General features: G+C 47.5%; 3 protein-coding genes across 4 annotated transcripts; 1 reads left to right on the top strand and 2 right to left on the bottom strand.

Annotated features, from left to right (window-relative positions):
* Positions 1-309: 309 nt before the first annotated feature.
* On the top strand, positions 310-1,097 carry LOC120653684. The gene is made up of 3 exons (XM_039931371.1): positions 310-611; positions 694-792; positions 873-1,097. Exons 1-3 carry the CDS (start codon positions 393-395, stop codon positions 1,095-1,097), a joined length of 543 nt encoding a protein of 180 aa, XP_039787305.1. The 5' UTR covers positions 310-392.
* Positions 1,098-4,410: 3,313 nt separating this feature from the next.
* Positions 4,411-7,123, bottom strand: LOC120656717 (scarecrow-like protein 27). The gene has a single exon (XM_039934903.1). The coding sequence runs from the start codon at positions 6,882-6,884 to the stop codon at positions 4,761-4,763; it is 2,124 nt and encodes a 707-aa protein (XP_039790837.1). The 5' UTR covers positions 6,885-7,123; the 3' UTR covers positions 4,411-4,760.
* An 11,642-nt stretch (positions 7,124-18,765) lies between these two features.
* On the bottom strand, positions 18,766-23,141 carry LOC120656716. Of its 2 annotated transcripts, none has more exons than XR_005667973.1 (5): positions 22,742-23,141; positions 20,923-21,438; positions 20,761-20,845; positions 19,931-20,019; positions 18,766-19,301 (listed from the first exon to the last, which is right to left on the bottom strand). XR_005667973.1 is itself a non-coding variant. In XM_039934902.1 (5 exons), exons 1-5 carry the CDS (start codon positions 23,039-23,041, stop codon positions 19,164-19,166), a joined length of 690 nt encoding a protein of 229 aa, XP_039790836.1. In that variant the 5' UTR covers positions 23,042-23,124; the 3' UTR covers positions 18,766-19,163. The 2 variants fall into 2 exon arrangements, 1 of the variants encoding a protein (XP_039790836.1); XM_039934902.1 differs by having other exon boundaries at positions 20,923-21,000; positions 22,742-23,124.
* Between the last annotated feature and the right edge of the window lie 1,669 nt (positions 23,142-24,810).

Genomic DNA, 24,810 nt, shown 5'->3' with positions numbered 1-24,810 from the left:
CTTATGAGGGGACGCTTCACTACGATAGAGACGAGCTCGAGAACTTGGGCCTCAGCGACATGTGCACACGAGATGAGGAATTATGGAGGAGTGTTGTTCCTTTGATTTACTTCTTCGCCGTCGAGCTCCACCTACCCCATCGTGTGAAAAGACAATTTGGTCGTCTACAAGACTTCCCCCCAAAAGCTATTTCAACCTCCCAAGCTTTGCAGAGGTGCAACAACAATTTTTGTCAAACTCACTTTGAATTATTACTGATTCCTCACTCGCGGCAACTCCTTATATTTCAACTACATATTTGTTGCAGAATTGACAGGAAGAAAAGATACACTGAAAATGACTGGTGTGTGAAACACGCGGTTCCTCTTGGACAGTGGGAGCAAAGGCATAGGATGAACCCTGATTCCGGTCCAGCGCATAGGCACAACCATTACAAGGACTATCTTCGGTGGCTATATTCAGTGTCAAGAGTTTCAATCAAGCCTCCACGCTCCACTGAGCCTATAGAGGATCGCGAGGACACCGACGATGATGATAACATCGTTGATGAGTACGATGATATCACTCGCTCAGGAGTTCAGCCGGAGAGGGCCCCTTTGCAAAACTACATGGTATGTCATGCACTAAGTTCTTGTAAGACTTCTTTTATACATTGTTGTTCCATTTCATGTTGTACTAAATTAGTCGTTTCAGGCACAACAACTCGGCCGGCTAGCTAACGAGGCCGGTGTCGCAATGGCACATGCTAGCCAAGGAGGAAACGGTGGGGGACACCTACGGGCGTTTGCCGAGGTTAGTAAGCCATCCTTTGGTTGACTCTATAACATGTCTCTCAAAATACATTAGGAGTAATGTATCCGTCTATCTTGCAGAGAGTCCGCCGTAGTTGCAAGCGGATGGCCGCAAAGCTCAACTGCATTGCTAGGCCGGACGAGGCATTCGCCCCTGGCCCACAAGCTGCAGGAACTTCAAGTGCACGTGCCGCTTCTTCGAGCAGGCGGACGCCTATTCACTACGGTCAAGAGACCGCCAGAACCCCTTCTCGTTCGACCACTAGAACGGGTTCCCGTGCTGCTTCAAGGGGGAAAGGTATTTGATCACCTCAAGAATCCGAGGAGTCCGACACACAACGTGACTCAGGTGAGGAGGACCCAGACTTTGAGGTCATTGGGATGTCACAGATGTTCGATGCTCCTCCAGGCACGCAGACACAGGGGGAATCTAGCAAGGTAACTAAACTTAGTCTCAATTTGTTTGGAAAAACAATACGATAATGATCCATGCGGCATGCTAAGTTCAATAATCCCGTGCAGGCTGTGCAGACTCCGGCTCCTCCACGTCAGCAACGTCATGGCCGTGACAGGACCGATGTTGGTAGCGCCAATGTTGTGCCCACGGAGCCTGGACGCGCACGCCGCCGCAATGAACCGTTCAGCCCTCCAGAGCAACGCCGTCGCCGCCGCTAGAAGGCCGCCGTCAACCTATTCGTATTTATAATGACCCTCGACATTAGAATTTGTGATGGACTATTTGTGCATGTGATGGTCTAGTAGTGCTTGTGAAGGACCATTTGTGCTTGTGAAGGACTATTTGTGCTCGTGTTAAACTTATTGTGCTTCTAGCTTTGTAACAAACTATGTGTGCTTGTGTAAAAGATATATCATCTTTCTAGCTATCTAAGCCAATCAAGGGTGGTGAGGCACATGAACTGGGTTTGGTTGATGCCTTAGCTTCTCCTAATGATTTGGTGAATACTGCTCGTCAATGGGCTTTGGATATATATATGAACTTAGGAGGCTATGGATCAAAAGCCTTTCTGGGCTGCGAGAGAGGTTTAGGGATATTAAGTAGTTCTACACATATCTTTGCAGGATTGAAATAGTAAGCAGTTTTCAGACTTGTTATGTCTTAGAGGGAGTCTGCCTGTCAATACAACATCTGGCCTGTTAAAAGAACTCGTCAGTTAGCCTGGTCGCGGGTAGTCTTATGGGTATAGTTGCTGTGGTAAGATGATTCTGCAATCGACTATAAAGCGGTTCGGAAGGACTATTGACTTTTGTTCAGGCAATACATCGGTGCCTGATGCTGGTGGTTATGATGTGCTCTCTTTGTACCTAGATGGTTTAGAAGGCATCCTCAAAATCTGAGTTGATTTCAAGGAAATATTCCATAGTACATTCATTGCTGATGCTATGAAGCTACTCAATCACTGCGTTCGGCTGGTGGATGAGCCTCCAGCGCTACAGTATTTCCCTCTCACATCCCTCCAGCCTTCAGCCACCAGCCAGGTAACAGTATTTTTCTCTCACAGCACTCCAGCTCCAGCCTCCAGCTCCAGCCTGCCGAACGCAGTGAATGAAGTCTTGAATTATCATATTGATACCCCATTTTCTGCATATACTCACTGCAACGAACATGGATAGATGGATCATGTGAAGTTGAGTGAATCCGGATGGCTTTGGATGATTGATCCTATCTGGATTTCTACTTTTGCTAGTGAGGCGCTTGTCATGCCATCCTGAGTGGCGCGACAAACCTCTTCTCTCGCGCCACGACGGCTAAAATGCAGCCCAGAGAGGCTGGCACGGCAGAGCATCCTTGTCGCGCCACCCGACCTGGCGCGACAAGTACGAAGCGTCGCGCCACTACCTGTGGCGCGACAGGCTCGCTCACGTCAGCGGCCCGCTGGCGCAACGCCGGGTTGGTCCGCCAGCGTGGCAGCCCTGTCGCGCGCCAAGCGGGATGGCGTGACAGAGGCTACATGTCGCGCTTTTACAGATGGCGCGACCAAACTGGGCTATACCGCACAAATAAAATCCATAGCAGGTTAAAATTAAAATATTCTTTAAAAAAGGTTAAAAATAAAAAAATCGAGTCAGGAGGAGACAGCCATGTGAGCCATGAGCAGGAGATGAAACTGGCCATAGAAATAATCGTGCCGGTTTCTTGTCCGGGCCTTCCAGTTTTTTCTTCTGGTATTTGTATTTCTAATCAACCAGTTAAAAATAAAATAGTTGTCAAATACTTCTTTTCTAATCACAGGTAGGACATATCACATGATGGCTGTGGTACATTGTTTTTTTATAAGAGCTGTGTTACAGAGTTGTTTAGGCAGGCAGTAGATGATAATAAAAAAGAACACAGATGTCTCCAAGAGTCAAAGATAATACATTATTGTGCCCCGCAAACGTTAACGCATGCCCTAACTGGTACTACTAATTTGTGATTTGGTTCAAGGGCAGTCAGGGTTGTTGATTGGTTGGCTAGGGCATGCCAAAATGTGGGTACACCAATCTTTTTTTTACCAAAACATTGGCAAGTTTAGATGATGAGATACCTTTTTTATTCGAACTAAAAGTACCAAATTTTTTTAGCATGACCACATTTTGGCATGGCAAGTTTTGGTACCCAACCAATGAGGCCCTCAATACATTCCACAACCAAATGGTGGCACAAGACCTTTGCAAAGAAGAAACATCAAGAATTCAAGAGCCACAAACAAGGGCAACCGGAAAGCTGACATAAGCACATCACTGAGAAAAAACTTCTTGTGCTGCTCATTATACAAGGTGACAAGTGGAAATCTGGCCCTTCGCTCATGAACAAACGTGTGTGGTTGTCTTTTGTGCTTGCCGTGTCCTGCTGGCATCAAGTCTGTTGCGGAAATATAACAGAACGGTTTGTCAAGTGTGAATTGCTTGGGTTGCTTGCTGTCTACGTTTGGCACATTAGCAGAACAAGTAGCAATTTACATTCTTGCAGATGTCATTTGTTTTCTTTTTAATTCTTGTTGAAGTAACACCTTGAATACACTACTTCCTTTCCTTATTAGCTTTCTCAAAACCATGTCGTGTGAACAGGACTCATTATTTGACGAGTCTGGTGTCACAGTTGACAGTTCACATGAAAACTAGCTAGAACATGAAATTCCTCCCAACTATAGAAAACTAAATTTCAAGATAACTTCAACATGGGGTCCATAGCCGATGTCCAAATAATCCCTCTGTGTATACTGTAGATGTTCAAATAATCCCTCTATATACTGTATTAGGACTTGACAAACTGCATGATTATGATGTACAACTCAAATGGTAATGCAATGTGTAAATCAGCAAATGGACATTCAAAACAATCTCTAATTCTCTTCTTGAAACATAATGTAACTACTCTGATATCTGATTAACACTCTAAGCAAAACCAGAACACTAACCTGTAACCTATTGAAATAATTATCCATAAAGAGTATTTTTAATGCTTCAGTCTGATGACAGCCAAACCCATAGTTTGGTATTGTGACGATGGATGGGATCAGCAATGTGAAAGTGAATTGCAGATAACATAACAGGATGCATTAAAGTTGGTCCATAACGATTGAACTGCACAATGAAAACACATAAGAATAGGCACAGCTATAAAGAAATAGGAACACATATTAATCTGTACCACAGAAACATTTGATAGGTTAATTATACCCTCTCTTCACAAGCAGTGTTTCAAATGACATGAGAATGTCTGAGTGAGCAGAGAGCAAGCATGGTAAAAACCTAGAGCAACATCATTACACTAAAGACACTAGCACCAACATTGCTAAACCCACTAGTTCTAGCTAATAAGCTGCAAAGAGAATCAACATGGAGTGTTCAATACCATGATATTAGTTTTCTTTGCAACATTTAATTGCAAGACAAAATACACATTACTGAGTTGAAGATGCCAGCGAATGGTGGTGAAACATTGTAGGCACAGGAGCGGATTGCTGATCAACACCGCCACGCCGATACAGTGACAAGCTCGCCGCGCTGCCAATAGAGAGTCAGCCCAACCCCACATTTCTCCACATGGAAGCCACGGACCTGCACCCGCTTCAGGAGGCAGTCGGCCTGTGCCTCCGCCAGGTTGCTGGGCGGAACAGCTGCGAACCCAGCAGCTGTAAATGCACTCCTCCATGCCATTGGCTTGTCCACCTTGCCCCGCCCAAGCACCGCATCCTCAATTCTTGGCTGAATCAGAAACTTCTCAATCATGCAGGCAGAATCAGCATCAATGCCAGCAGCATCGAGTGAATCAAGGAGGAACACACAAGACTGAAAGCAATTCAAGAAGTGCTGCGAGAACGGAAGGTCAGCACGATCACCGCCATGGTCTATGGCAACCACAATCTTAGGGCTAAGCTGTTTCACCAACCGAAGGATTGCCGGCAGCGGTGGTGCACGAGCAGAGCAACCAACAGGGAGGACAACGGCTACAACTTCATCACCAGTGGTAGAAATAAGCTCCGCAGGATTGATCATATCCGCACTGACAGCATTGAACTCAAAGGCAATTCCAAGGTCTGCAGCAAACTGTGCGATGTTATCCCGGGTAAGACGCAGCTCCAGTGGATGGTGGGAAGCAGCTGATACAAAGGCAGTGAGCTTAACGAACGGCAGAGCTGCACCACCTGCGCCGCGGCGGTGTGCAAGCTCCTGCAAGAAGGATGCCCACTGGCCTCCAACGCCGAGATCAAAATCAATGACATGGATGCAGGAAGCCGTGCTGCCTGCAATTTCGTCAAGAAGCGCCTGCGTTGCCGTGAAGTTGGTGAACTGGAGCACGGGCGACAGGTCAGAGAAAGACTTGTACGCCGCGAGCTTGAGGGCAACTTCCAGTGGTGATGTGAGGCGGCAGGTGCCGTGGTAACCTTCGGCGAGCGCGAGGAGGAGGGCCTCCTTGAGGTAGGAGGCGGAGCGGAGGAACGGCTTCCCAAGCGGGGGAAGCTGGTGATTGAGCCGCGCCAATATCTCTCGCGCGCCAATGGAATTGCCGGCTTCGGCGGCCTTTGCCGCCGCGGCCAGCTCGTCCAGCAACTGCTGCTGCGCCGCCTCCGCAGCTGTCGTCTTCATCGCCCCATGGGGCGGCGGCGGCGAAGGCTGGAGCTGGAATGGAGCAGGGCCATGCAGTGGTGGAAAGGGGAGACCCTGCGCCGCCGCCGCCCGGTTTCTGGCGAGATAGAGGTCATCTCCCAAGGATTGATGGCGTTTGGGCGGAGGCTGGAGGAGTGGGGACTGCTGGTTGTGATCTGGGAAAGATGGGAGCGGCATGAAGAAGGTTGTGGCGGGCGACGGATGGTGCTGGAACTGGTGGAGGAGGGGGCCGAGCGGCTGCGCACCGAGAAAAGGGGGCTTTGTGTCGATACCTTCGTGGAACAGCACCGGAGGCGGCGGCGGCTGCAGGGAGGCGGACTCCGTCGAGAAGAGGCCGAAAGCTGAGGACGCCTTGCTGCCCCCGCCGCTGTTGGTACTGTGCGACACAGCACCCGGAGACGACATGTCGGAGGCGACGCCGCCGAGATGGGGATCGAGCGAGAAGGCCAGAGGGTCCGCGGCAGGGAACCCGAAGCCCGCATTGTCGAGGAGCGGCTGCTGGTGCACGGGAAGCGGCGGCCCCGGCTGATCCAGGTCGCCGGCGGCCCCAATGATCCAGTTGAGGAAGGTCTGGTCCTGCCCCGCGGCGGCGGCGTTGCCGAGCACGGCGTCCCAGCTGTCGCCGCCGACGAGCCCCATGTCGAGGCCGGCGGGGATCGGCGGCAGCTCACAGCCGGCGGCCCAGTCCTCCTTCCCGCCGCCGCCGTGCTCGCCAGAGGCTCCCCATTTGGTGGCTTCGGCGGCGGCGGCGGCGCTGCTGTCCGAGACCGCCGCCACGCCGGTCGAGTCCGCGCCGCCGCCGCCCAGGGACGACGACAGCGTCGATGTGGAGTTGTTGGGGCTGGGGCTCCGCGTGCAGTCCAGCACGGACCTCGGCTCCACCAGCGCCTTCGCCTTCCCCTCCGGCCAAAACAGCGCCTTCCCGCCGCCGACGAGGTCTGCTGCCCCGTTCCGCTCGGCACCGAACAGCGCCGCCCTCATCTACCTAATCCCACATAATCTGGCGGCGAGATCTGGGGGGGCAGGCAGCGCGGCGCAACCCGGGGATGGCTGGTGGCTAGGGGGAGTTCTTGGCGCGGCGCGTCTGATGGGGTGGGGGACGGGGGGCGTGCGAGTATAGAACAGGGAGGAGGTGGGGGCAAGTAGGAGCACCGCGTGCCCTTGCCTGCCTTGTGCCTCTGCTCTCTCTCTCTCCTCCCCTGCTCCTGCTGCAAGCTGCTACGCTCTTGCTCTCTCTACTGCAATCGTCCCTGGATGCGTGCAACATAAAAAAGGTTTAAAAAAGTGTTCCTCTCTCTCTCCATCGTTTTCAATCTGCCCGTCGCTTTTTTCCCTACCTATACGTTTTACTAGTATATCTGCCGTAACTCTAAGTAGAGTACCTGTATTTTTACCTTTTACAAGCCAGGAATTTATTTTTTTACTTTTACCCATATCTATTTATGTGGAGTGTGCCAGTGTGGAGAGCAAGATTAGGGGGTTGTTTGGTTCCAGGGACTTTTTTTAAGTCCCTAGGACTTTTTAGTATTTAGAAGTATTAAATAAATGTTAATTATAAAACTAACTGGAGAACCCTGGGGCTAAACTGCGAGACGAATCTAATGAGGTATCTTAATCTATGATTAGCGAATGATTACTGTAACATCAATGTAGCAAATTATGAATTGATTAGGCTCATTAGATTCGTCTCGCGAAAAAGCACTCAGCTGTCAAAAAACATTTATAAACAGATTTTATTTAATACTATAAAATAGTAAGATTCCTTTTGATGTGATAGGGACTTCTGAAAAAAGTCCTGGAGCCAAACAAGGCCTTAGCCTGTCTGCACTCGTGGTCCTCTATATTCATCCTCCAAAAAAAATATTCTTGCTTAGTCATCAAGATTCTCTTTTCTATATACAATTTCTCCGCACCCATTCATTATCTATATCTTTACTCTACATCAACTACCAAACGTGCGACCCACATCTCAGAATATTTTTATCCTTTTTACCCCCACTCCATCCCTCTCCCTCCCACACTCTCTCTCCTCCCTCCCTCCTCTCTGTCCCACTCGCGCGCGCCGCTACCCTGGTGCCGCCGCCCCCTCCCTCCCTCTCTGCATTGGCCCCTGCTCCGTGCGTCGGCGGTGCGCGCGCACGAGCAACGGGGCGGCCCCCGCGCGACGCGGCTCCAAGCCCGCGCAGCTCCCGGCGGCGCGCTGCTCGATGCGGGGTGGAGCGCGGCGGCCCTGCGCCGGGCCGACGACGCAGCAGGTGCAGCAAGCCTGCGCGGGCGAGCGAGCCGAGCTCGAGGTCGTCGAGGGGCGGAGGTCGATGCGCAACGGCGGGCGGTGAGCGCATGGCCGCAGACCCGCACGGAGCCCGGCCATGGCCAGGCGCGCAGGACCCCCACGAGGCCTCGCGCGGCGAGCGGTGGCGGCGCACGTCTGCCGTTGTGGCGTCCGCGGTGGCGCGCGCAGCGGCCAGGTCGAGCGATGAGCAGGCGCGACTCGAGGCGGCGAGCAGGGGTGGATCGAGGCGGCATCTCCCTCAAGCTCGAGCTCTGCGGAGGTGGCCTGCGAGCGCGTCGGGTCCATGGCATGTCCTCGTCCATGGTGGAGGCGCCCTCTCGTCCTCCCCCTCCCTGCCCGAGCTGGTCCATGGCGGTGGGCGGCCATGGCTGCCGCGGCGCTGCTGCTGCTCGAGCTCGCCGCGGCGGCGGCGCCCCTGCTCCGGCTCGAGCTGGCCTCACCACAGGTGCTCGACCTCGCCGTGGCGGTGCAGGTCGCGGGCGCCCTCATCACCTCCAGCGCCGGCTAGCGGGCGGTGGGGCGGAGGGGTCGAAGCGGCGCGTCGGAGCTCCCCACGGCAGTTGGTGCGTGGCGCGGGCGGAGGCAGGTGGGCTCGGGCGCAGGCGTAGCGGATATCCGCTAGCGCGCTAGATTAGGAGGAAACACGACCATAGTGGACGACCAGGGACGGATCTAGCGTGGGGGCTTGGGGTGCGCGAGCCCCCCTACGTGCTTGCACATCAAGAAAAAATAGGGGAGGAATGAGGGGAAGAAGAAGAGAAGAAAGAAGGAGACGAAGGCTGAGGAGGAAGAATGATGTCAGCTCCTGTCCATCAATCCTGATCCGCCACTGCGGACGACGATGGCATACCCGGTGCATTAAAATTGATCCTAAAGGATCTTGAAAAGATAACGTAGCGGACCGTTTAAAAGTACCAGTGCAGACAGCCATACCATTCTTGAAGCAAAGCAAAATTATTGGACTGACGCTAGCCAGTCATTGCCGATGTACTGCACGAAATCTCTGGGGTTGGGGTGGAGCTTTGACGAGTGTTTTGTTCGGTTAACAGTACGTGCGCGACTCCAATCATGTGACGTCTACGCCGTGGACTAGCATGACATGGGTACTGTATGGCTAAAACTGAAAACGTCTTGACCACATGTTACTGCTCACCCTCCATGTCCCGAAGCCTTTGTCCTCACGTCTGGCGAGCAAAGTAGCTGTCGCCATGGCTGTAGAAAAACAAATTAGGCTTTGGAGCATGGGCTTCGCTCTGTTCTTTTTTCATCACCAACCCCTCGGGCTTTCTCTGAGTTTCATGCTGAGCTAATGCATTTTAAACTTACTAGATTTTGCCGCTAAAACGTGTTGTAAATTCAGTCAAAAAACTGTGGTGAACGGCAATGAACTGGAAACATGTAACTATGCCAAACTTAGTGCACCAGTCCCAAGAATTCAACATAATGCCATCTTCATTAGGACATTTAGTACATGAAAAACTAAGTACTACCTACATTCCACGAATACCGTTTGTTAGAAAATTTCAAACACATTACTAGTAGTGAGAAATGATCTTGTTACCCTAATTAATTATAGCGGTTGTGATTGAGAACCACACTGTTTCCTAAGATCCTTCAAAAATGCAAAATCATTAAAACACAAAAATAGCAACTACTCTAAGCATTTTGATTGGTTCTATACCTTTCTCTACGTAATAGTTACTTGGTACTTGACATTATTTTAATTAGATGAACCTCATTACCATCTAAAGGAATAGACTTTGTGCGATATATTTTAGAGGCGGAAGGAGCATAAAAGTGTTATTACTCTATCTTGAACCTTGGTATCATTTTTTTATCTCCTTACGTATTATTTGCTATAATCACGAAATCCTTACCTGTTTCATCACACTTCCCTTCCACAATCTGTGGTTAGTGGCACCGTCTCCTTACTCCACTATTAACACCCTCCCTTCAATCAAAACCACCACCAACCAGTCTTTAGATTAACAAGACATAATTCTAGAGTTTGGAGACCGGAAACTAGATGCGGAGTTTTTTTATATGAAAACGTAAAAGCTTGAATACCTCGAAATTCCCAATTAAGAACATCGGCGCAAAGTATAGACAAAGTTTTGTAAAATCCGGCACCTTTTACCGCCAAAAAGGAAACATTTCACGCATGCCACATGGCGTCGTCCCATCCTATCGGGCAGAGGCCGGCCCGTCGCGCTGGACCGGAACATTTTGAAACACAGCACGCCCTGCCCTGCCCTGGCACCGTTTTAGCTGCAGGGGCAGAGAATCCAGTGCCATTTTTCTAGCTAGCCCCGGCCAGTCAGCTCGCTCACTTTTTACAGTATTTTGAACAGTAACCGGACTGACTGTGACCAGAGGGGGCTCGGCTCGAGACCGGGGCCGAGGCCGGGTCCAAAAGGAAATAATAATAACCAGAGACCCCGAAAGAAAGAAAGGGATAGTGGGGGAAAGAAAGAATTTCTTAAAGCCATTTGGTCCCAAACTAATACTGGCGCTATCATTGCTGCTACCTCATCTGACCAAAATGCCCTTCCTCTCGTCAGGATACATAAATTGCTCGGTGATTTTACTGTTTACCGAGACGTCTTCGTTCTTTTTTCTTTTGGGGTATACTGTACTCATCAGGCAATTTCGTCTCACTGACAACAGACGTACAGAAAAAACTTCAACAAGCCATGTGGCTTCCACGTGTCACGGTCGCGAGCAGGTCCCACGCCAATTTCCGCAGCATCGATGCCCCTGAAATTTCTTTTCCCAGACCGAAAATGCCCCCCATCCATACACCAAAAATGTCCCCATCGAAATTTAGGGAAAAAAAGTCCCCATCGACGCGGATAAAGAGCTGCTCCTCCTTGGCTCTGGGGAGGAATAGGGGAAGAAAAAAAAACTCTGGGGAGGGATACGATACCGATGTCCAATCCTGGGGAGTTTTTTGTTTGTGGCCACAAAGTTTTCAAGGAGGCGATCATTGGGCTGTTTCTTTCCCATTTATAGATGAGGGACTGGCTCCTAAACCTTTTGGCATTAATGATGGAAAGCTGGGATGAGTTTGCCAAGGTTGCTTCCCTCTCCTTTTGCTTGCCCAGTGGTCCCAACAGGGGAGAGCGTTCCCTTCCCCTGCAGCGAGAGCGGTCCCTTCCCCTGCAGCCGTGCGGTTGAACTGTCCAGTCCCGGTCCCTGCACAGTCATGACTGTATTTCTCTCGGACATGGAAAATCTAAAATAAATTTCAGGCGTGAGAAAAAGGGCAATACTGACATTATAGCCACGAACAGCGTGCGGCATTCGTTGGCGCCTGGCAGAATGTCCTTGCGCTGGCCGTTCCTGTCAGCAAGTCAGCACGCGCGAGATCGCTGGGCTGGACGGTCGCACATGGCAGAGCCGAGGAGGAGGAGGAGGTGCTGCCCTGCACGGAGCAGGAGCACGGTTCATGTGGGTCTCGTACAGTGCGTTGTGGGTGTACTAGTGCCGTGTTTGGATGTGGAGGGGTAAATTTGCCTCAAGACAAATGTTTTATTTCAACCATTTTCCCCCAACAATTTTACCTCATAAAGATGTTTGGATTAGGGGCAAATATGGTTGGAGAATAACATTTAATTGGTCATTTTACCCCCATTTAACACCTAAAGAGGGGTAAAGGAAAAAAGAGGGGTAAAACATTTACCTCAACAAGTTTTACCTCATGTTTGGATGTTTGAGGTAAAAAGTAGATACTTTTACCCCTTTTACCCATTTTACCTCTCCATCCAAACAGGGCCCTAGATCATGATCACGATGATGAACATCCCTCGCTAGTCCCCTGTTCTCTAGTACTGCTGTACTGGATGTGGCACCTCTCTCTCTTTTTTAGTAGTGACGATGCACAGTGCTCAGTGCTGACTGCTGAGGGTTTTTTTTTAAGGGTAGTGCTGACTGCTTTTTTTTTCTTTGAGGGAGGTAGTGCTGACTGCTGAGCGAGGGAGAGGGGAGGGAGGCGTGCTGGGGTTTGTAAATGTAACTGGGCCGCTTCTGGTACGGTTTCAAACCAGGCCCGAAATGTAGGTAGAGTTGGTCCGGGCTGGCCTGCAGGGTATTTCCCACACTTTGGTGGGTTGTCACGCCCGGCCCAACTGCTGAAGCCGCCGGCTAGTCAAAATACTCCCAACCACCCCGCCCGCCCGTTCGTTCATCATCGCTGCCTGGCGTATCCTATCAGATCCGCTGCGATTTCGGTGGCACTATACTAGACTCGCCCGGCGCTTTACCACGCGGCCCACTCCGAACCCGCGGCAGCAGCGCCGGCGGCGCCACGAGGGGATGCCAACTCTGACCGACGGCTAACCACGAGCGCAGCAGGTTCAGTTGGGACGAGCGCGGCGTGATCTGCTGCTGCCGGGAGTGCTCCGGAACCGACGCGACTACCGACAGGGGCGTGGTGGTGGTGCGTGTGCGTGCGCCGGACGACAACGGGGAGCGGCCAGCGCGGGGGTGGGACGGCTGGCGAGGCGTGCGGGCGCGCGGCCGACACGGCGGCGGGGCAGGCGCGCGCTAGCTCTTCCTGCGACAGCACCAGCCCAGCCCGTCCTCCCTTTCCCCCGGCACTTTCGCCAACGCCGCCAGCCAGCCAGCCAGCCAGCCAGCCAGCGCCATTTTTGCCTCGCCAAGCAAACCGGCCGGCCCCACCGCACGCGCGCGCGCACGGCGATCGGCGCTGCCGCCACCCTGCGCGCTCTCTAGAGCGTGGCACTAGCCGCATCTGTTTGTTTTCAGCGTTCAGACCAACTTTGCATTGCAGGGGAGAAAAATCCTTAGGGCAACTCCAATGTATGGAATGTGAGGGAGTGTTAAGGCTGTGCCATATCATTTCTGTTAGCTTAGCAAAATTTACTTTAATATATAACACTTTATTGTACCCATCCATGGATGAAGCTGGGCTCAAGCCGCAACCTTCCCCCTTCTCTCTCCTCTAGCACCGGGTGCCCAAATAAAATACCAATACTAGAGATTGCTAAGCTAGCACCAGCACTCCAATATATAGCACCTTCTCAATTCTTTTCTCTATCCTTTTAGCACCTCTTGAGACACATTGGAGCTGCCCTTAGACCTTCTCTAGTTGTTGCAGCCAGCAAGTGCGATATCGCTGGCCGGCGCAGCAGTAGCAGTGCCTTGGTTCCGTGTGTGTGAGGAGAGGAGCATTCTCGCTAGTGAAAACTGCAGCACTAACTAGATGCATGTTGCACTGTTCACTTATTAAAATATTGTTTCAGCTAGCGAGGTCGGCGGCCTTCGGAGGAGTCCTTAAGTTCATCATGTCCATGTCGACGAATCGATCAGCCGAAGCTACCAGCTCTGCAACAGAAGCAATACATCGAGTAAAATAGAACGGCGAGCTGAACTGCAGTAGATTCGAGCTTAAGGCCTTCTCAAAAATTTTCAAGATTCCCTGTCGCATCAATTTTTTTTGACACATATATAAAACATTAAATATAATTTTAAAAAATAATTAATTGTATAGTTTAGTTGGAAATGATGAGATGAATCTTTTGAGCCTAATTAGTATATGATTGGATACTAATTACCAAATAAAAATGCTACAATAGCCAAATCTAAAAATTTTCACCAACTAAACACAACCTAAGAATGCCAACTTGGTCACATCGAGGCGATTGAAACCCGGTAGATTAATCGGCTCGATGCTACGGACCTGCTCCAAGCCTCTCCAAGCTTTTGCCCGAAACAGTGGATCGCACTGCGTGTCATAAGGGCGACGCGCACAAAATCTACGCGCGCGGTGCCTCAAGGACGGGGACGGACGGATCGAGACATTCATGTGCGGTTGAGTAGATGGCTCCGCAATGCGCCCCCGCCGCTCGTCCATCGGCGACAGATCTTTCGTACGGCAGATAGTGTTATGAAACACGCCGAGTTCTTCCATCCTGGACTAGGAAGGGATGGTGGTCCTTCGCGAGAAGAGAACCCTCTCCTTGCTTTTGATGCGCTGATCCCAACTCCCTTTGCTTAATCAAAGATCCACAACCATTTTAGTTAAAGAGTATGTATGGTCTGTTCTAACTTGGGACGGTATGCATGTCATTAACATCCATATACTGTCAAATACATATCTGCCTCAAGTAAACTTGACTTTTGAATGTCATCAAGGTCCAATAGAATCCGATCAACTTTTTTTTTAGATAATGAAAAGATTATCCGGCTTCACCCTCCTCGTCAAGGAGGGATCAGACTAACCTTATTACAAACAGTAGCAACCACACCATATTCTTACGATGTAATTAAAGTATGAAGCATGCTTATTGGAAGCCAATCCGTAAACTAAAAGGCCATCCATGGGATGTGAAGAAACAAAGAGCCGACATCCCCAGCAAACGACATGCCTGAATCAACCTCTTTTTTTATCTTCACTGCGCTGCAACTGTGTCCAATGGCGTAACCATTACGTTCCCCTGAATAAAACCTGTAAAAAAGTTTTCGGTTGACATTTGTTAAAAACAATATCATTCCTAGAGAGCCAAATCACCCAACACATAGCTGATATGCCTGTCAATAAATATAAATTTAGTTTACGACCCCCTTGTTTTAACCAATGATTAAATAAATCATAAACATCCTTTTGTGGTGCTAAACCAAAAACTAATTGAATAACACGTCAAAAAAATCTAGCGTAAGCGCAATAAAAAAAGGTGTTGGATAGTTTCCTCCTGGTTACAGAAGCTGCACACTTTATTTCCAAACCAATTTCGCCTAGCTAAATTATCCTTTGTAAGTAACACACCCCTTTTTCAAGTACCACATAAAGATTTTAATCTTTAAAGGTATTTTTGCATGCCAAATTTCTTGTGTAACCTTTATACCATTATTAACAAGATTTTTATACATAGAGTGTACCGTGAAGCAGCCATTAGCTTGTAGGGACCAAATGAAGGTATCCTTCCCCTCTTGTAAATTAATGTTCAACAACATATCCACTATACGGAGCCAGTCATCTAGTTTATTCCCCACCAAAGCGCTCCTAAAGGAGATATTTAGTGGTGTGGTGCTAAACACTTCGGCTACCGTAGCGTGTCGTCGGCGAACAATGTTAAACAGAGAAGGAAATTGGGACTTCAATGTCCGGTTGCCCAGCCATATATCTTCCCAAAATCGTATTTGTGAACCATATTTACGCGAAAAAAGTCCCAAGCTAAGAAACTTTTCCTTCACCCCCATTAGAATAGTCAAAAAATATGAATCTCCACGCAGATGTATACACTCAGGTGCGGAGCCAGTGTAGGTGCGGGGCCCCCTCCCCCCAGGAACTCCATTAGAGCCCCCGCAAGCCCCCCATACAAATTTGAGGAGGAAGAAAGAGGGAAGGGGAAGTAGAAGAAGAGAAGAGCCCCCCTAGAGTCCAATCCTGCATCCGCCACTGTATACACTCACGTATATGCACACAGCCCTACATTTATGAGCAGCTTCAATTAAAAAATAGGACCGATAAATAATTGAGGAAGTCACCATAGACACATTGTTGTCGATGGATACTCTAAAATAAAATATTTGTTAAATTCTAGAATAAATTCAATAAAATAAGAGCATCCCATATGTATAATAAGTATTGGCAAAAGTCTATTTTACCTCCTCTAACTATTACCAAAGTTTGATTTTCCTCCTACAACTATAAAATCGGGTATTTCACCTCTCTCAACTTTTCAAACCGTCCATTTTACCTCCTTCGAGCGGTTTTGAAGACTGTTTGCTACAGTAACCGTAGTTTTGTCTTTTTCTTTTTTAAAAAATTTCAGTTGAATCTTTGAAAAATCATAGTAAATCACAAAAAAATCATAAAATAGAAAATCCAATTTTGTTGGACTCCACATGAGTAGATATACGCAGTGAATATATTATATGGTATACTTTAGTACAATTTTTTTACTGTAACTTTAGATATATATACTTTTCTGTAATTAATTTATAGCTACAGTTTTCGTCGTCCCACTATGGTGAAATTTTTATGGTGAGCTAATCATTATATGATTGAGCTGTAGTAAAAATTTTATGATTATTAGATCATGTTTGACTGATCTATAGATTTATCTATATAAACTAGATAAATCTATAGAAAAATCTAGACGAATCTATAGATAAATCTATAACTCAGTCATACATGATCTAATAATCATAAAATTTTACTACAGCTCAATCATATAATGATTAGCCCACCATAAAAATTTCACCATAATGGGACGACGAAAACTGTAGCTATAAATTAATTACAGAAAAATATATATATCTAAAGTTACAGTAAAAAAATTGTACTAAAGTATACCATATAATATATTCACTGCGTATATCTACTCATGTGGAGTCCAACAAAATTGGATTTTCTATTTTATGATTTTTTTGTGATTTACTATGATTTTTCAAAGATTCAACTGAATTTTTTTAAAAAAGAAAAAGACAAAACTACGGTTACTGTAGCAAACAGTCTTCAAAACCGCTCGAGGGAGGTAAAATGGACGGTTTGAAAAGTTGAGGGAGGTGAAATACCCGGTTTTATAGTTGTAGGAGGAAAACCAAACTTTGGTGATAGTTGGAGGAGGTAAAATAGACTTTTGCCATAAGTATTTGGCTAGGTGCAAACCTTAACCACTTGAAATGATGAACACTTTGGAGTACGTACACCTCGGTACCTTCACCCCCCAATACATGTACTTGTATATATTTTGACCAATTGGAAACGACGCGAAACCAACTTGGTTATGAATCTTTCTCCTCGTTCTATCTCCCATTGGAACGATGATACATAGCATATATATATATATATATATATATATATATATATATATATATATATATATATATATATATATATGTATAGGTTGGGCCGCGAAACACCATACCCTCTCTGATACTTCGTCCTTTTCGTGGCTACCTTCATGCCCTCTTCTCTGCTTATTACCTATCCATGTCTTCTAAGAGATCAATACAAGCAATTACAGCACTCCTACATGTTTAGCCTGAGCTCTACCCTAGCTCTCAAGGAGCAGCTAAAGCCAAGCACCACCACTACCGTCCTCCTAGTTGTGTTCATCCTAACTCTCTACGTTACTGCTTGTGAAGGTCGCCATCTCGGTGTTCATGGCAAGGACTACCCAAGCAAGCTGCCTCCCTCACCACCCAAGGTAAAAAGCTTATTCACATTCTAACTCAATTCATTCTACCCCTAAAAAAAATCATTCTATGGAATTTATTATCAGCTTCGCCATTCGGTCAAGGTTTCTACTTCCTAAAAATATTTTTCCTTTTCATGTTTTCTCTGTTCCATAGGGTGGAATAGATGATGATTTTGCTGCCAATGGGAAGATGAGCAACTCACCGGAGGTTCCAGTTGGAAGCAACATGCTGGATGCATCATCAATGACCGATGACGAAGCAGTGACTGAGGCCAGGAAGGAAATGGCATCATCAGGTGTAGTAGTTAGAAATGTCGTTAGGGTTTTGCAACAGCTTCATCATCGTTGGCATGAAGACGATCAGGGAATCCATCTGGATTACGCTCAACCTAGAACCCACACTCCGCATCATAACCGATGAGGGAATGTCATGTATCATGCTGTGACTCTAATGTAGTTACCTTAAATATTTTCCTCGCCTTACGTCGTCCTTGGCCTTGCCGTTTAGGCGATATTCATCTGTTTGTGTGCATGGTTTGGCCTTGCCCTTGTGAAATTGACCCTAGCTTGTTGCTTGTAGACTTTGGATCTAGCTCCAATGAAACATTAGAATGATCCCCCGGTATCAGTGTATCATTAGGTTTTTTGCCGGTAATGCGTGAACAAACTTCTTGCAGCTAGCCGCCTTGATTGATGGATCATTCATAGAAAGTCGCCGTCTGATTTGCAGGTGACTCTTGCCGTGGCTCCTTGAGAAAAAGATTCCAATGGATGAAGGTATGTGGCATGTGCATTTCCAGATTCCAACATGCGTAGCATATGTAGAGTTTGGCATTGCAAGGCATTTGCGAGGAAATGATATATAGGAAAACATTTTCTGTCTTGCTGTGTAGGTGGTGAGGTCGAGCTTGCGAGAGCGGTCGGTGCTAGGAGCGGAGTCGAACAGCGAACAAGTAGGATCGAACGTGACCACGGCTTACACCGCAGAAGCCCTAGTAGCCATGGACTACCTAGATGCGCACCCAGCACCGGCCGTTCATAACAGGTAGCAGTGACAAGGGATCGAGTGCATCAAGCAGGCAAGCGACACAACAGTAGTTCGCTCAGTCTGGCCTCTTTCCTGGTGGTCAAAGTTGTTGTACAGCGTGGTTAGTAGCAGCTGTGCAGTTGCTTGATCTCAGCACATCTTGTGCTGTTGTATAGGAAGACCGAGAATTAAATGTTTGAATGGATCCCAGTTCACAACTAGCACAGCTAAGGCAACTGTTCATGCTCCGTGTTCATAAGTTCACAACCGTATCTCACTCTATTCTTGCGCCTCTCCAATTGCACATTATTGCAGCCGAAATCATTCAGTTGCTATTGCTTTCATGTTGTGTGCACAACAGATATATGATCTTAGTTTTATGCTTAATATGATGAAATAAAAGTGGAAAATTACTGTCAGTACATCTTTCAGATAAATTACCATGACTAAACCATGTAACCACACGGGTGTCCAATGTGATTTTTTTTTGGCACAAACTGCAAAGAGTATTATTATATGCCTAGTTGTGGCAAATATCTCAACCTTCCCAAGAATGTCCCCTCCACTACATCAATCTTACCAACAGTCAGCTGTAAACAATGCGAGGCGAGCAATTGGAAGGGGATAGCCTGCTCCAAAAAAGACAGACATCCCAACCCCAGATCCAAGCAAAATCTATTGTGGTGTGCGGTGTGCTTCTACATGTGATGCGTCCATGGAAGTTCCCTAGAACCAAATGGAGCAGAAGCTTCTCTTTTCGTTGCGGATCACCATCAGCTGCATTTCACAACGAATGGACTGAAGGCACTTAGGAATTGTGAGGTTCGCATCCCGAGCTTGAGGTCAACTTCACCACCACCCAGCCAGAAGAAATCCTCATCCAACTTGGTGATAGCTTCATCAATGATAACCTGCGGAGCCTTTTGCATCAAACAACTTGCTAATTTTATAGTTTCACTAACAAGACTTACATTTAGAGCAAGTCTACATAAAAATATACCAAAAGCATCAAATTGACAAAATTTTATCCAAAGTGCGAAAGCTAATTTTATATCCCTGGTATTAGTAATTGGCTAGATTTCCTGTAACTTTCTTTTTATTTGGTATAGTAGATAGATGTTATATTTTTCTATAAACTTGGTCAAAATTACAAAAGTTGAATTATGACAAAACTAAAATGGCCTACATTTTGGAACGATGGGAGTATTAGTAAAGGCCTGACCCCTCCTGTTCTTTCCAATGAAAAAAAAAGACAAAATGTTGTCTCCATACTCGCAGCTGAGAGTTCTAACCATCTTATCTATGGCTATTGCTACCATGCATTTACAGGTTTACTCATATGTAACTAGAGTAGGACCATCTATCTATTGGCTCACTTCTACCATTCATTCCCTCTTTATGGAGTAATAACTGGAGTAGGACCATAGCCATAAGACCGGAAAAGCTAAATAAGATGTTTAGTACAGAATACCATGCGAACTACACATCTCCATTATCTTCGCAATTCAATAGCTACACTGTAACTACAACTTTATATTACCGGTATGTCTGTTTCCATCCCGATGCATGTGACAGCGTTGTGCACAAACCCAGTGAGCTTGTGTGACTCCTCTTCTGGTGCCAACCTCACTGCATTAAACAAGTAAACAGCAAGGTCACTTTCAGACGACAGCAATAGTAGGCTTGCCGCCATTTAATGCTGGACTATGGTAAACATCAATCCTTATCAGTAGGCAATGGAACTGTCTAAAATACAGAAAAAGCAGAATTACAGTGCATATATAAAGTATGGCATGCACCATTGTTTCAGAAATCAGTAGAACCCACTACTTGCTGTGGCCTGGAAGCAGGTTTATGTCAATTCCTACCAACAGCAATCAAGTAAAGGGCAGAAGAATAGCCGGCATTCTGGCCATGAATACAGACAAATTGTGCCCGTAGTGAAAGTTACTAAGGCCAAAAAAACCTCACTGAAATGTATTAGTCGTGCATCTAACATCTTTTCATCATCAAGGTTAAGCTCTCCATTCCTCAGCAACACCACTGCAATAAGATCGTTGCAACCTGTACATGATTTAGAACATTTCTACATCTTCGACGACGGCAATATATGTTTAGAAGAACTCCCTGTAGTGAACAGAGGAGCTCTATGTGGAGACAATCAAACACATAGGATAAGAAATAGTCCCTGCCTTCTCTATAGCATCAAGAAATGAGGTACACCGTGTGAATGCACTCTATTGACTTTGTACATCATAAGAGAGGAGCCTAGGGTACAAATATTTGGTAAAAGCCGAAGGGAGCACAATACTCATATCAGCCTACAAACGAATAAAAATAGAACTTCAGTTCCATTGTAAATAATCTTACTGTTAAATCTCTTTTTTGGTATTTGCTTCTCATTTAGTTCGTACAGGAAGTTCTTGATGTTTTCAGCGTTGAGCCGTGCCATATACTGCAAGGATATACATTTTGTCAAAATAAATATAAGGTTATAAATTCAGAATGGCACTCTGGAACTTTAAGGCTTACCTGAACAACAACGACATAGTATTTTGAATTCTTTGGATTGCTGCAGTCAACTACATCTGCAGCGGCTTGTGTGTTCACCTAATAAAGAAAAAGATAAATTCGTCACAACTAATGTTCAAGAAAAATTATTGTTAGATTTTGAGAAATGACCATTAACTGTAGTTCTATACTTCTATGCCTAGGAAGTAAATCATTATGTATAGCTCCCAAGATAAAATAGCACTCATCCCCTCAACATTCCTATACTACTTGAAGCAGATAGGCAGTGAACTAACCACTATATTTCAGATTGCATCTCCGATTCTCAAATAGTGTAGAATTCAAATAAGGTCAATGCAATTTAAAAGATCAATTATATTTTGCACAAATATTTAAGTGGGACTCATCTAAAAGAATCCTGTAAAGGCACAGCCATATTGGCCTATCCTTGTCTTCTTTGAAGCACAACCATGTCGCTAAGAATGAGCCTCATCTTCTAATAGTTGTATGACATACAAAACAGATAGCAGCCATTATCTGCGAACACCAAAACTGGATTAAAAACTTCCTCCTTTGAACAATAAAGGATTAATAACCCAACTTACAAGCTCAATCTTTTTGTAAAACAATGCTACACCACATTAATGAATTTTTTATCAACAAATTAGCAAACAACGTTTTCCACCAAAAATCGAGCCTTGGCGGTGGTTATCTGCTAAGCTAGGAAAATAGACTCAAGCAATTATACATTATTCATTTACATAATAAACATTAGAAAATGCTAGTAAATAAACAAAATAATAATAACTTCTGATAAGCTTGGTGGTGGTAATCTGCTAAGCCAGGAATGTAATAACAAATTTCATTGCCAACTTGTCATAGTTCATGACATAGCACATATATTCGCCAGCCTAGACATCGTAAACTAAGCGGCATATCAGCCTATGTGCAATGAAAGACAAACAGCTGCTATGTCCTTTATCTGAACCTGAAAAGAGAACATACTTCCACTACCACTCATTCTCCACCCAAGCACTTGCCAATTTATAATTACCATTCCAACAACTAGAATAACTCAGGATCTTTACTATGTCACCAACTAACTATTGTGCCGGCAATTGTTATGAACCGTAATTCATTAGGGTAAACACCGCCTGGAAGATAGCTGGGCGGAGTCGGTTTCGAGGGAGACTAGACTATTGGGGGACCTGGTATTAATTCTTCATCATTGCTTGATCTCAACTGAGAAGTGACTAGTTAATACAAACCAACACACTATTTGCATGTTGCAGCCCACAAAGAGCTGTTCATTGTTCATTGCAACAACTCTATATCATCGGTAAATTAGCTAACCTATGTACAGGTACTAGAATCGTATGAGCTATGAAATCGGCAAATCACCTATGTACTAAAACTCAAAACTAGAGCAGTTCATCCTGAAACAAATCAGCTACAACAGCACCCACCCAACGTATATGTACAATAATAAAATGGCCAATGGTAGAGAACATTACAAACTCACAATTGAAGATAGCAATAGTCTTATTGACCGTAATCAAGTATTATTTGTCTAAAGATCCAAACATTACTAGCGTTTTTCCAACCTACAAATCGTATCACATTTAACGGTCCAGAAGCAATTAGTCTAAACATCATCCCCTTCATATTCCACAAGCTACTAACAACTAATGCAGCTCTAAATCTACCAATAATCACACCAATCGCTCTAAGAAATGACACATCGACGTAACTGTAGCAAACCTAACTCAGTTAGACAGGCCAAGTGCTCGACGAAATGGCCTCAAGGAAATGGAAACTGGGAAGGGAAAACGGACCGTACCATGACGATGCTCTTGCAGAGCTGAGCGACCGAGTCGGCGCGGAGGAGGCCGCGGCGCTCCTCGAGGGGACGATCGTAGTAGTCCGCGGGCACGCGCCGGAACGCGAAGTCCCGCACGCCGCGCGCGGCCAGGAGGGCCGAGAGCCGCGCCTCGGTGGCCCCCGCGCCGTCCTCCGAGGGCGGCGCAGCGGCGATGGAGAGCGCCCCGAGGCGGCGCTGCTGCGCAGCCAGCTCAAGGTCCGCGACCCGGGCGAGGATGCGGAGCTGACGCGCCTCGAGGTCGGCCGCCGCGGCGCCCATGCTCGCCGGACTTGGCGGCGTCGTCTGAGGCGAGTCCTTTTTTTTTTGAGAGGCTGAGGAGAGTCGGCGGTTTGCCCCGGCGCTTCAACTGCGGGCTGCTGACTTCCCTGCAGCTAGTGGGCTAATAATGGATGTTTGACCTGAAAGGCCGGGCAATCAGCAGCTGCCTGGGCCCGATTGAAGCCTTTTTGCGAAAAGGGCCCAATCAAATAAATCCCGATTAAACCCGGTCTAGATTGGAGGACAACGCCTTTCAATTTGGTTTCCTTAGTTTAATTTTTTTTTTTGGTTAGTCCAGGAATTGATTGATGGTTGGATTTAATCATGTTATTCTACTACTCTTAGTCTAAATTTTACTACTGTCTACTGACAAAAGCTTGAGTAACTATTTTTTTTTTCTTGACGTCCTCTTTGGAGGCACCGCGCATCGGCACCAGGCAGCCGATGCGGGAACCTTGCGGGAACCAGGCAGCCGCCGGCCTCTGCCGCCGGCCCATGACGCGCACGACGCAGGTTGCAGGCACTGCCGGCGAGATGACCAAACTCCAGCGAGCTGCGAGCAAATATCTATGGCGGGCCAATCTGATCCCGGGCGACCGGCGGACGAGGTACGCGCGGCGGGACCGGACCAGGCCAGTCACGGGCGCAAGAGAGCACAGCGCCGAGAGCTCGAGCTCGCATCAGATCCGATCAGCCAATCACGTCCACATGCGTGCAGTGCGGCAGTAACCTGGGGCCTGGCTGGTGGGTGGCTGCCCCGCAAACTCCTGTCCCCGTGCGCCCTGTGGCTGCTGAGTGAGCGCAGCGCGGAAGTGGAACGTCGACCGCGCGACGCAATGCAACCGCGCGCGGCTGCGGCGGCGCCCGGCCGGTCTCGCCATGAGGCTCGGGAGCGCTGGCGCGTGGTCCACGCACGACGGACGGTGGCCACCGGCCACGGCGCGAGCGCGCGGGGGGCGGTAGGCACCCGACCGGCCGGACGACGGGGCCCAGGCCAGGACGCGGTCACGGGCTCCGGAAAATCGTCGAGCCGGGTGTCTGTGCTGTGCATCTGCAGAGGCCTGCGGCTCAGGGACCATTCGAAGTGGAGCTGATGGTTATGGGGCGTTCGATCATGGCCAGGGCCAGCTCCTACCCCCTGACTTGCTGACTGCGTGCCGGCGCCGATAGGGTCGATCGGGGACTCGTGGTTTGGCGGCCACATCGTGTGGCGCTGGCGCCATGGCGGCCCGTGCAGATGCGCGCGCCAGCATCCCAGTGGCCCAGTGTACACCTTGACTGGTCCCGCGCGCCTCCAGGACGTGCTAGAGGTTGGTGCGGTGCGCGGGCCGGCGGGTCACGCCAGGCTCTTCACATGTACGTTCTGATGTTCGTCGTCTTTCGAGGCATCTCGTGAACGCGTCTGGTGAGTTCTTCCTCGGCTCGGCATTGGCCGACGATCGTGGTCATCATCGTAGTTACTGACATGCAAATCGTCAGCATATCTAGGGTTGCAACTATCGCCGACATGAAAATCAATCAGCCTGCATCTGACGGTTGCAAAGTATCATGCAGAGCTTATTTAGCTAGTTTTTATCTCAAATAACTTGTGTTTTTTGATAAACGCACACGATCTTTTGTTTTAAATTGAACAAACAAATAAACGTTTATCGATTATATGGATTATTCGAAAAAGGCACTTTTGCCTTCGAAAAATAGACGTGCTAGTTTCTGGGTTTTGGGAACATTATTCGAAAAAGATTTGCCAAGCGGATGTCAGCTTGGTCAGA

This window comes from Panicum virgatum, chromosome 1N (assembly GCF_016808335.1).
Source record: "Panicum virgatum strain AP13 chromosome 1N, P.virgatum_v5, whole genome shotgun sequence".
Classification (NCBI taxonomy): Eukaryota; Viridiplantae; Streptophyta; class Magnoliopsida; order Poales; family Poaceae; genus Panicum; species Panicum virgatum.
This window is presented reverse-complemented; position numbering and strand designations above follow the sequence as displayed.

Bases quoted from the DNA above. Each gene is read 5' to 3' on its own strand.
- LOC120653684 (XM_039931371.1), top strand. From the start codon at position 393: ATGAACCCTGATTCCGGTCCAGCGCATAGGCACAACCATTACAAGGAC. The intron at 612-693 runs GTATGTCATGCA...TAGTCGTTTCAG, and splicing joins CCCCTTTGCAAAACTACATG to GCACAACAACTCGGCCGGCT. The intron at 793-872 runs GTTAGTAAGCCA...TCTATCTTGCAG, and splicing joins ACCTACGGGCGTTTGCCGAG to AGAGTCCGCCGTAGTTGCAA.
- LOC120656717 (XM_039934903.1), bottom strand. From the start codon at position 6,884: ATGAGGGCGGCGCTGTTCGGTGCCGAGCGGAACGGGGCAGCAGACCTC.
- LOC120656716 (XM_039934902.1), bottom strand. From the start codon at position 23,041: ATGGGCGCCGCGGCGGCCGACCTCGAGGCGCGTCAGCTCCGCATCCTC. The intron at 20,846-20,922 runs GTAAGCCTTAAA...ATATCCTTGCAG, and splicing joins ACTATGTCGTTGTTGTTCAG to TATATGGCACGGCTCAACGC. The intron at 20,020-20,760 runs GTAAGATTATTT...TGTTTAATGCAG, and splicing joins ACCAAAAAAGAGATTTAACA to TGAGGTTGGCACCAGAAGAG.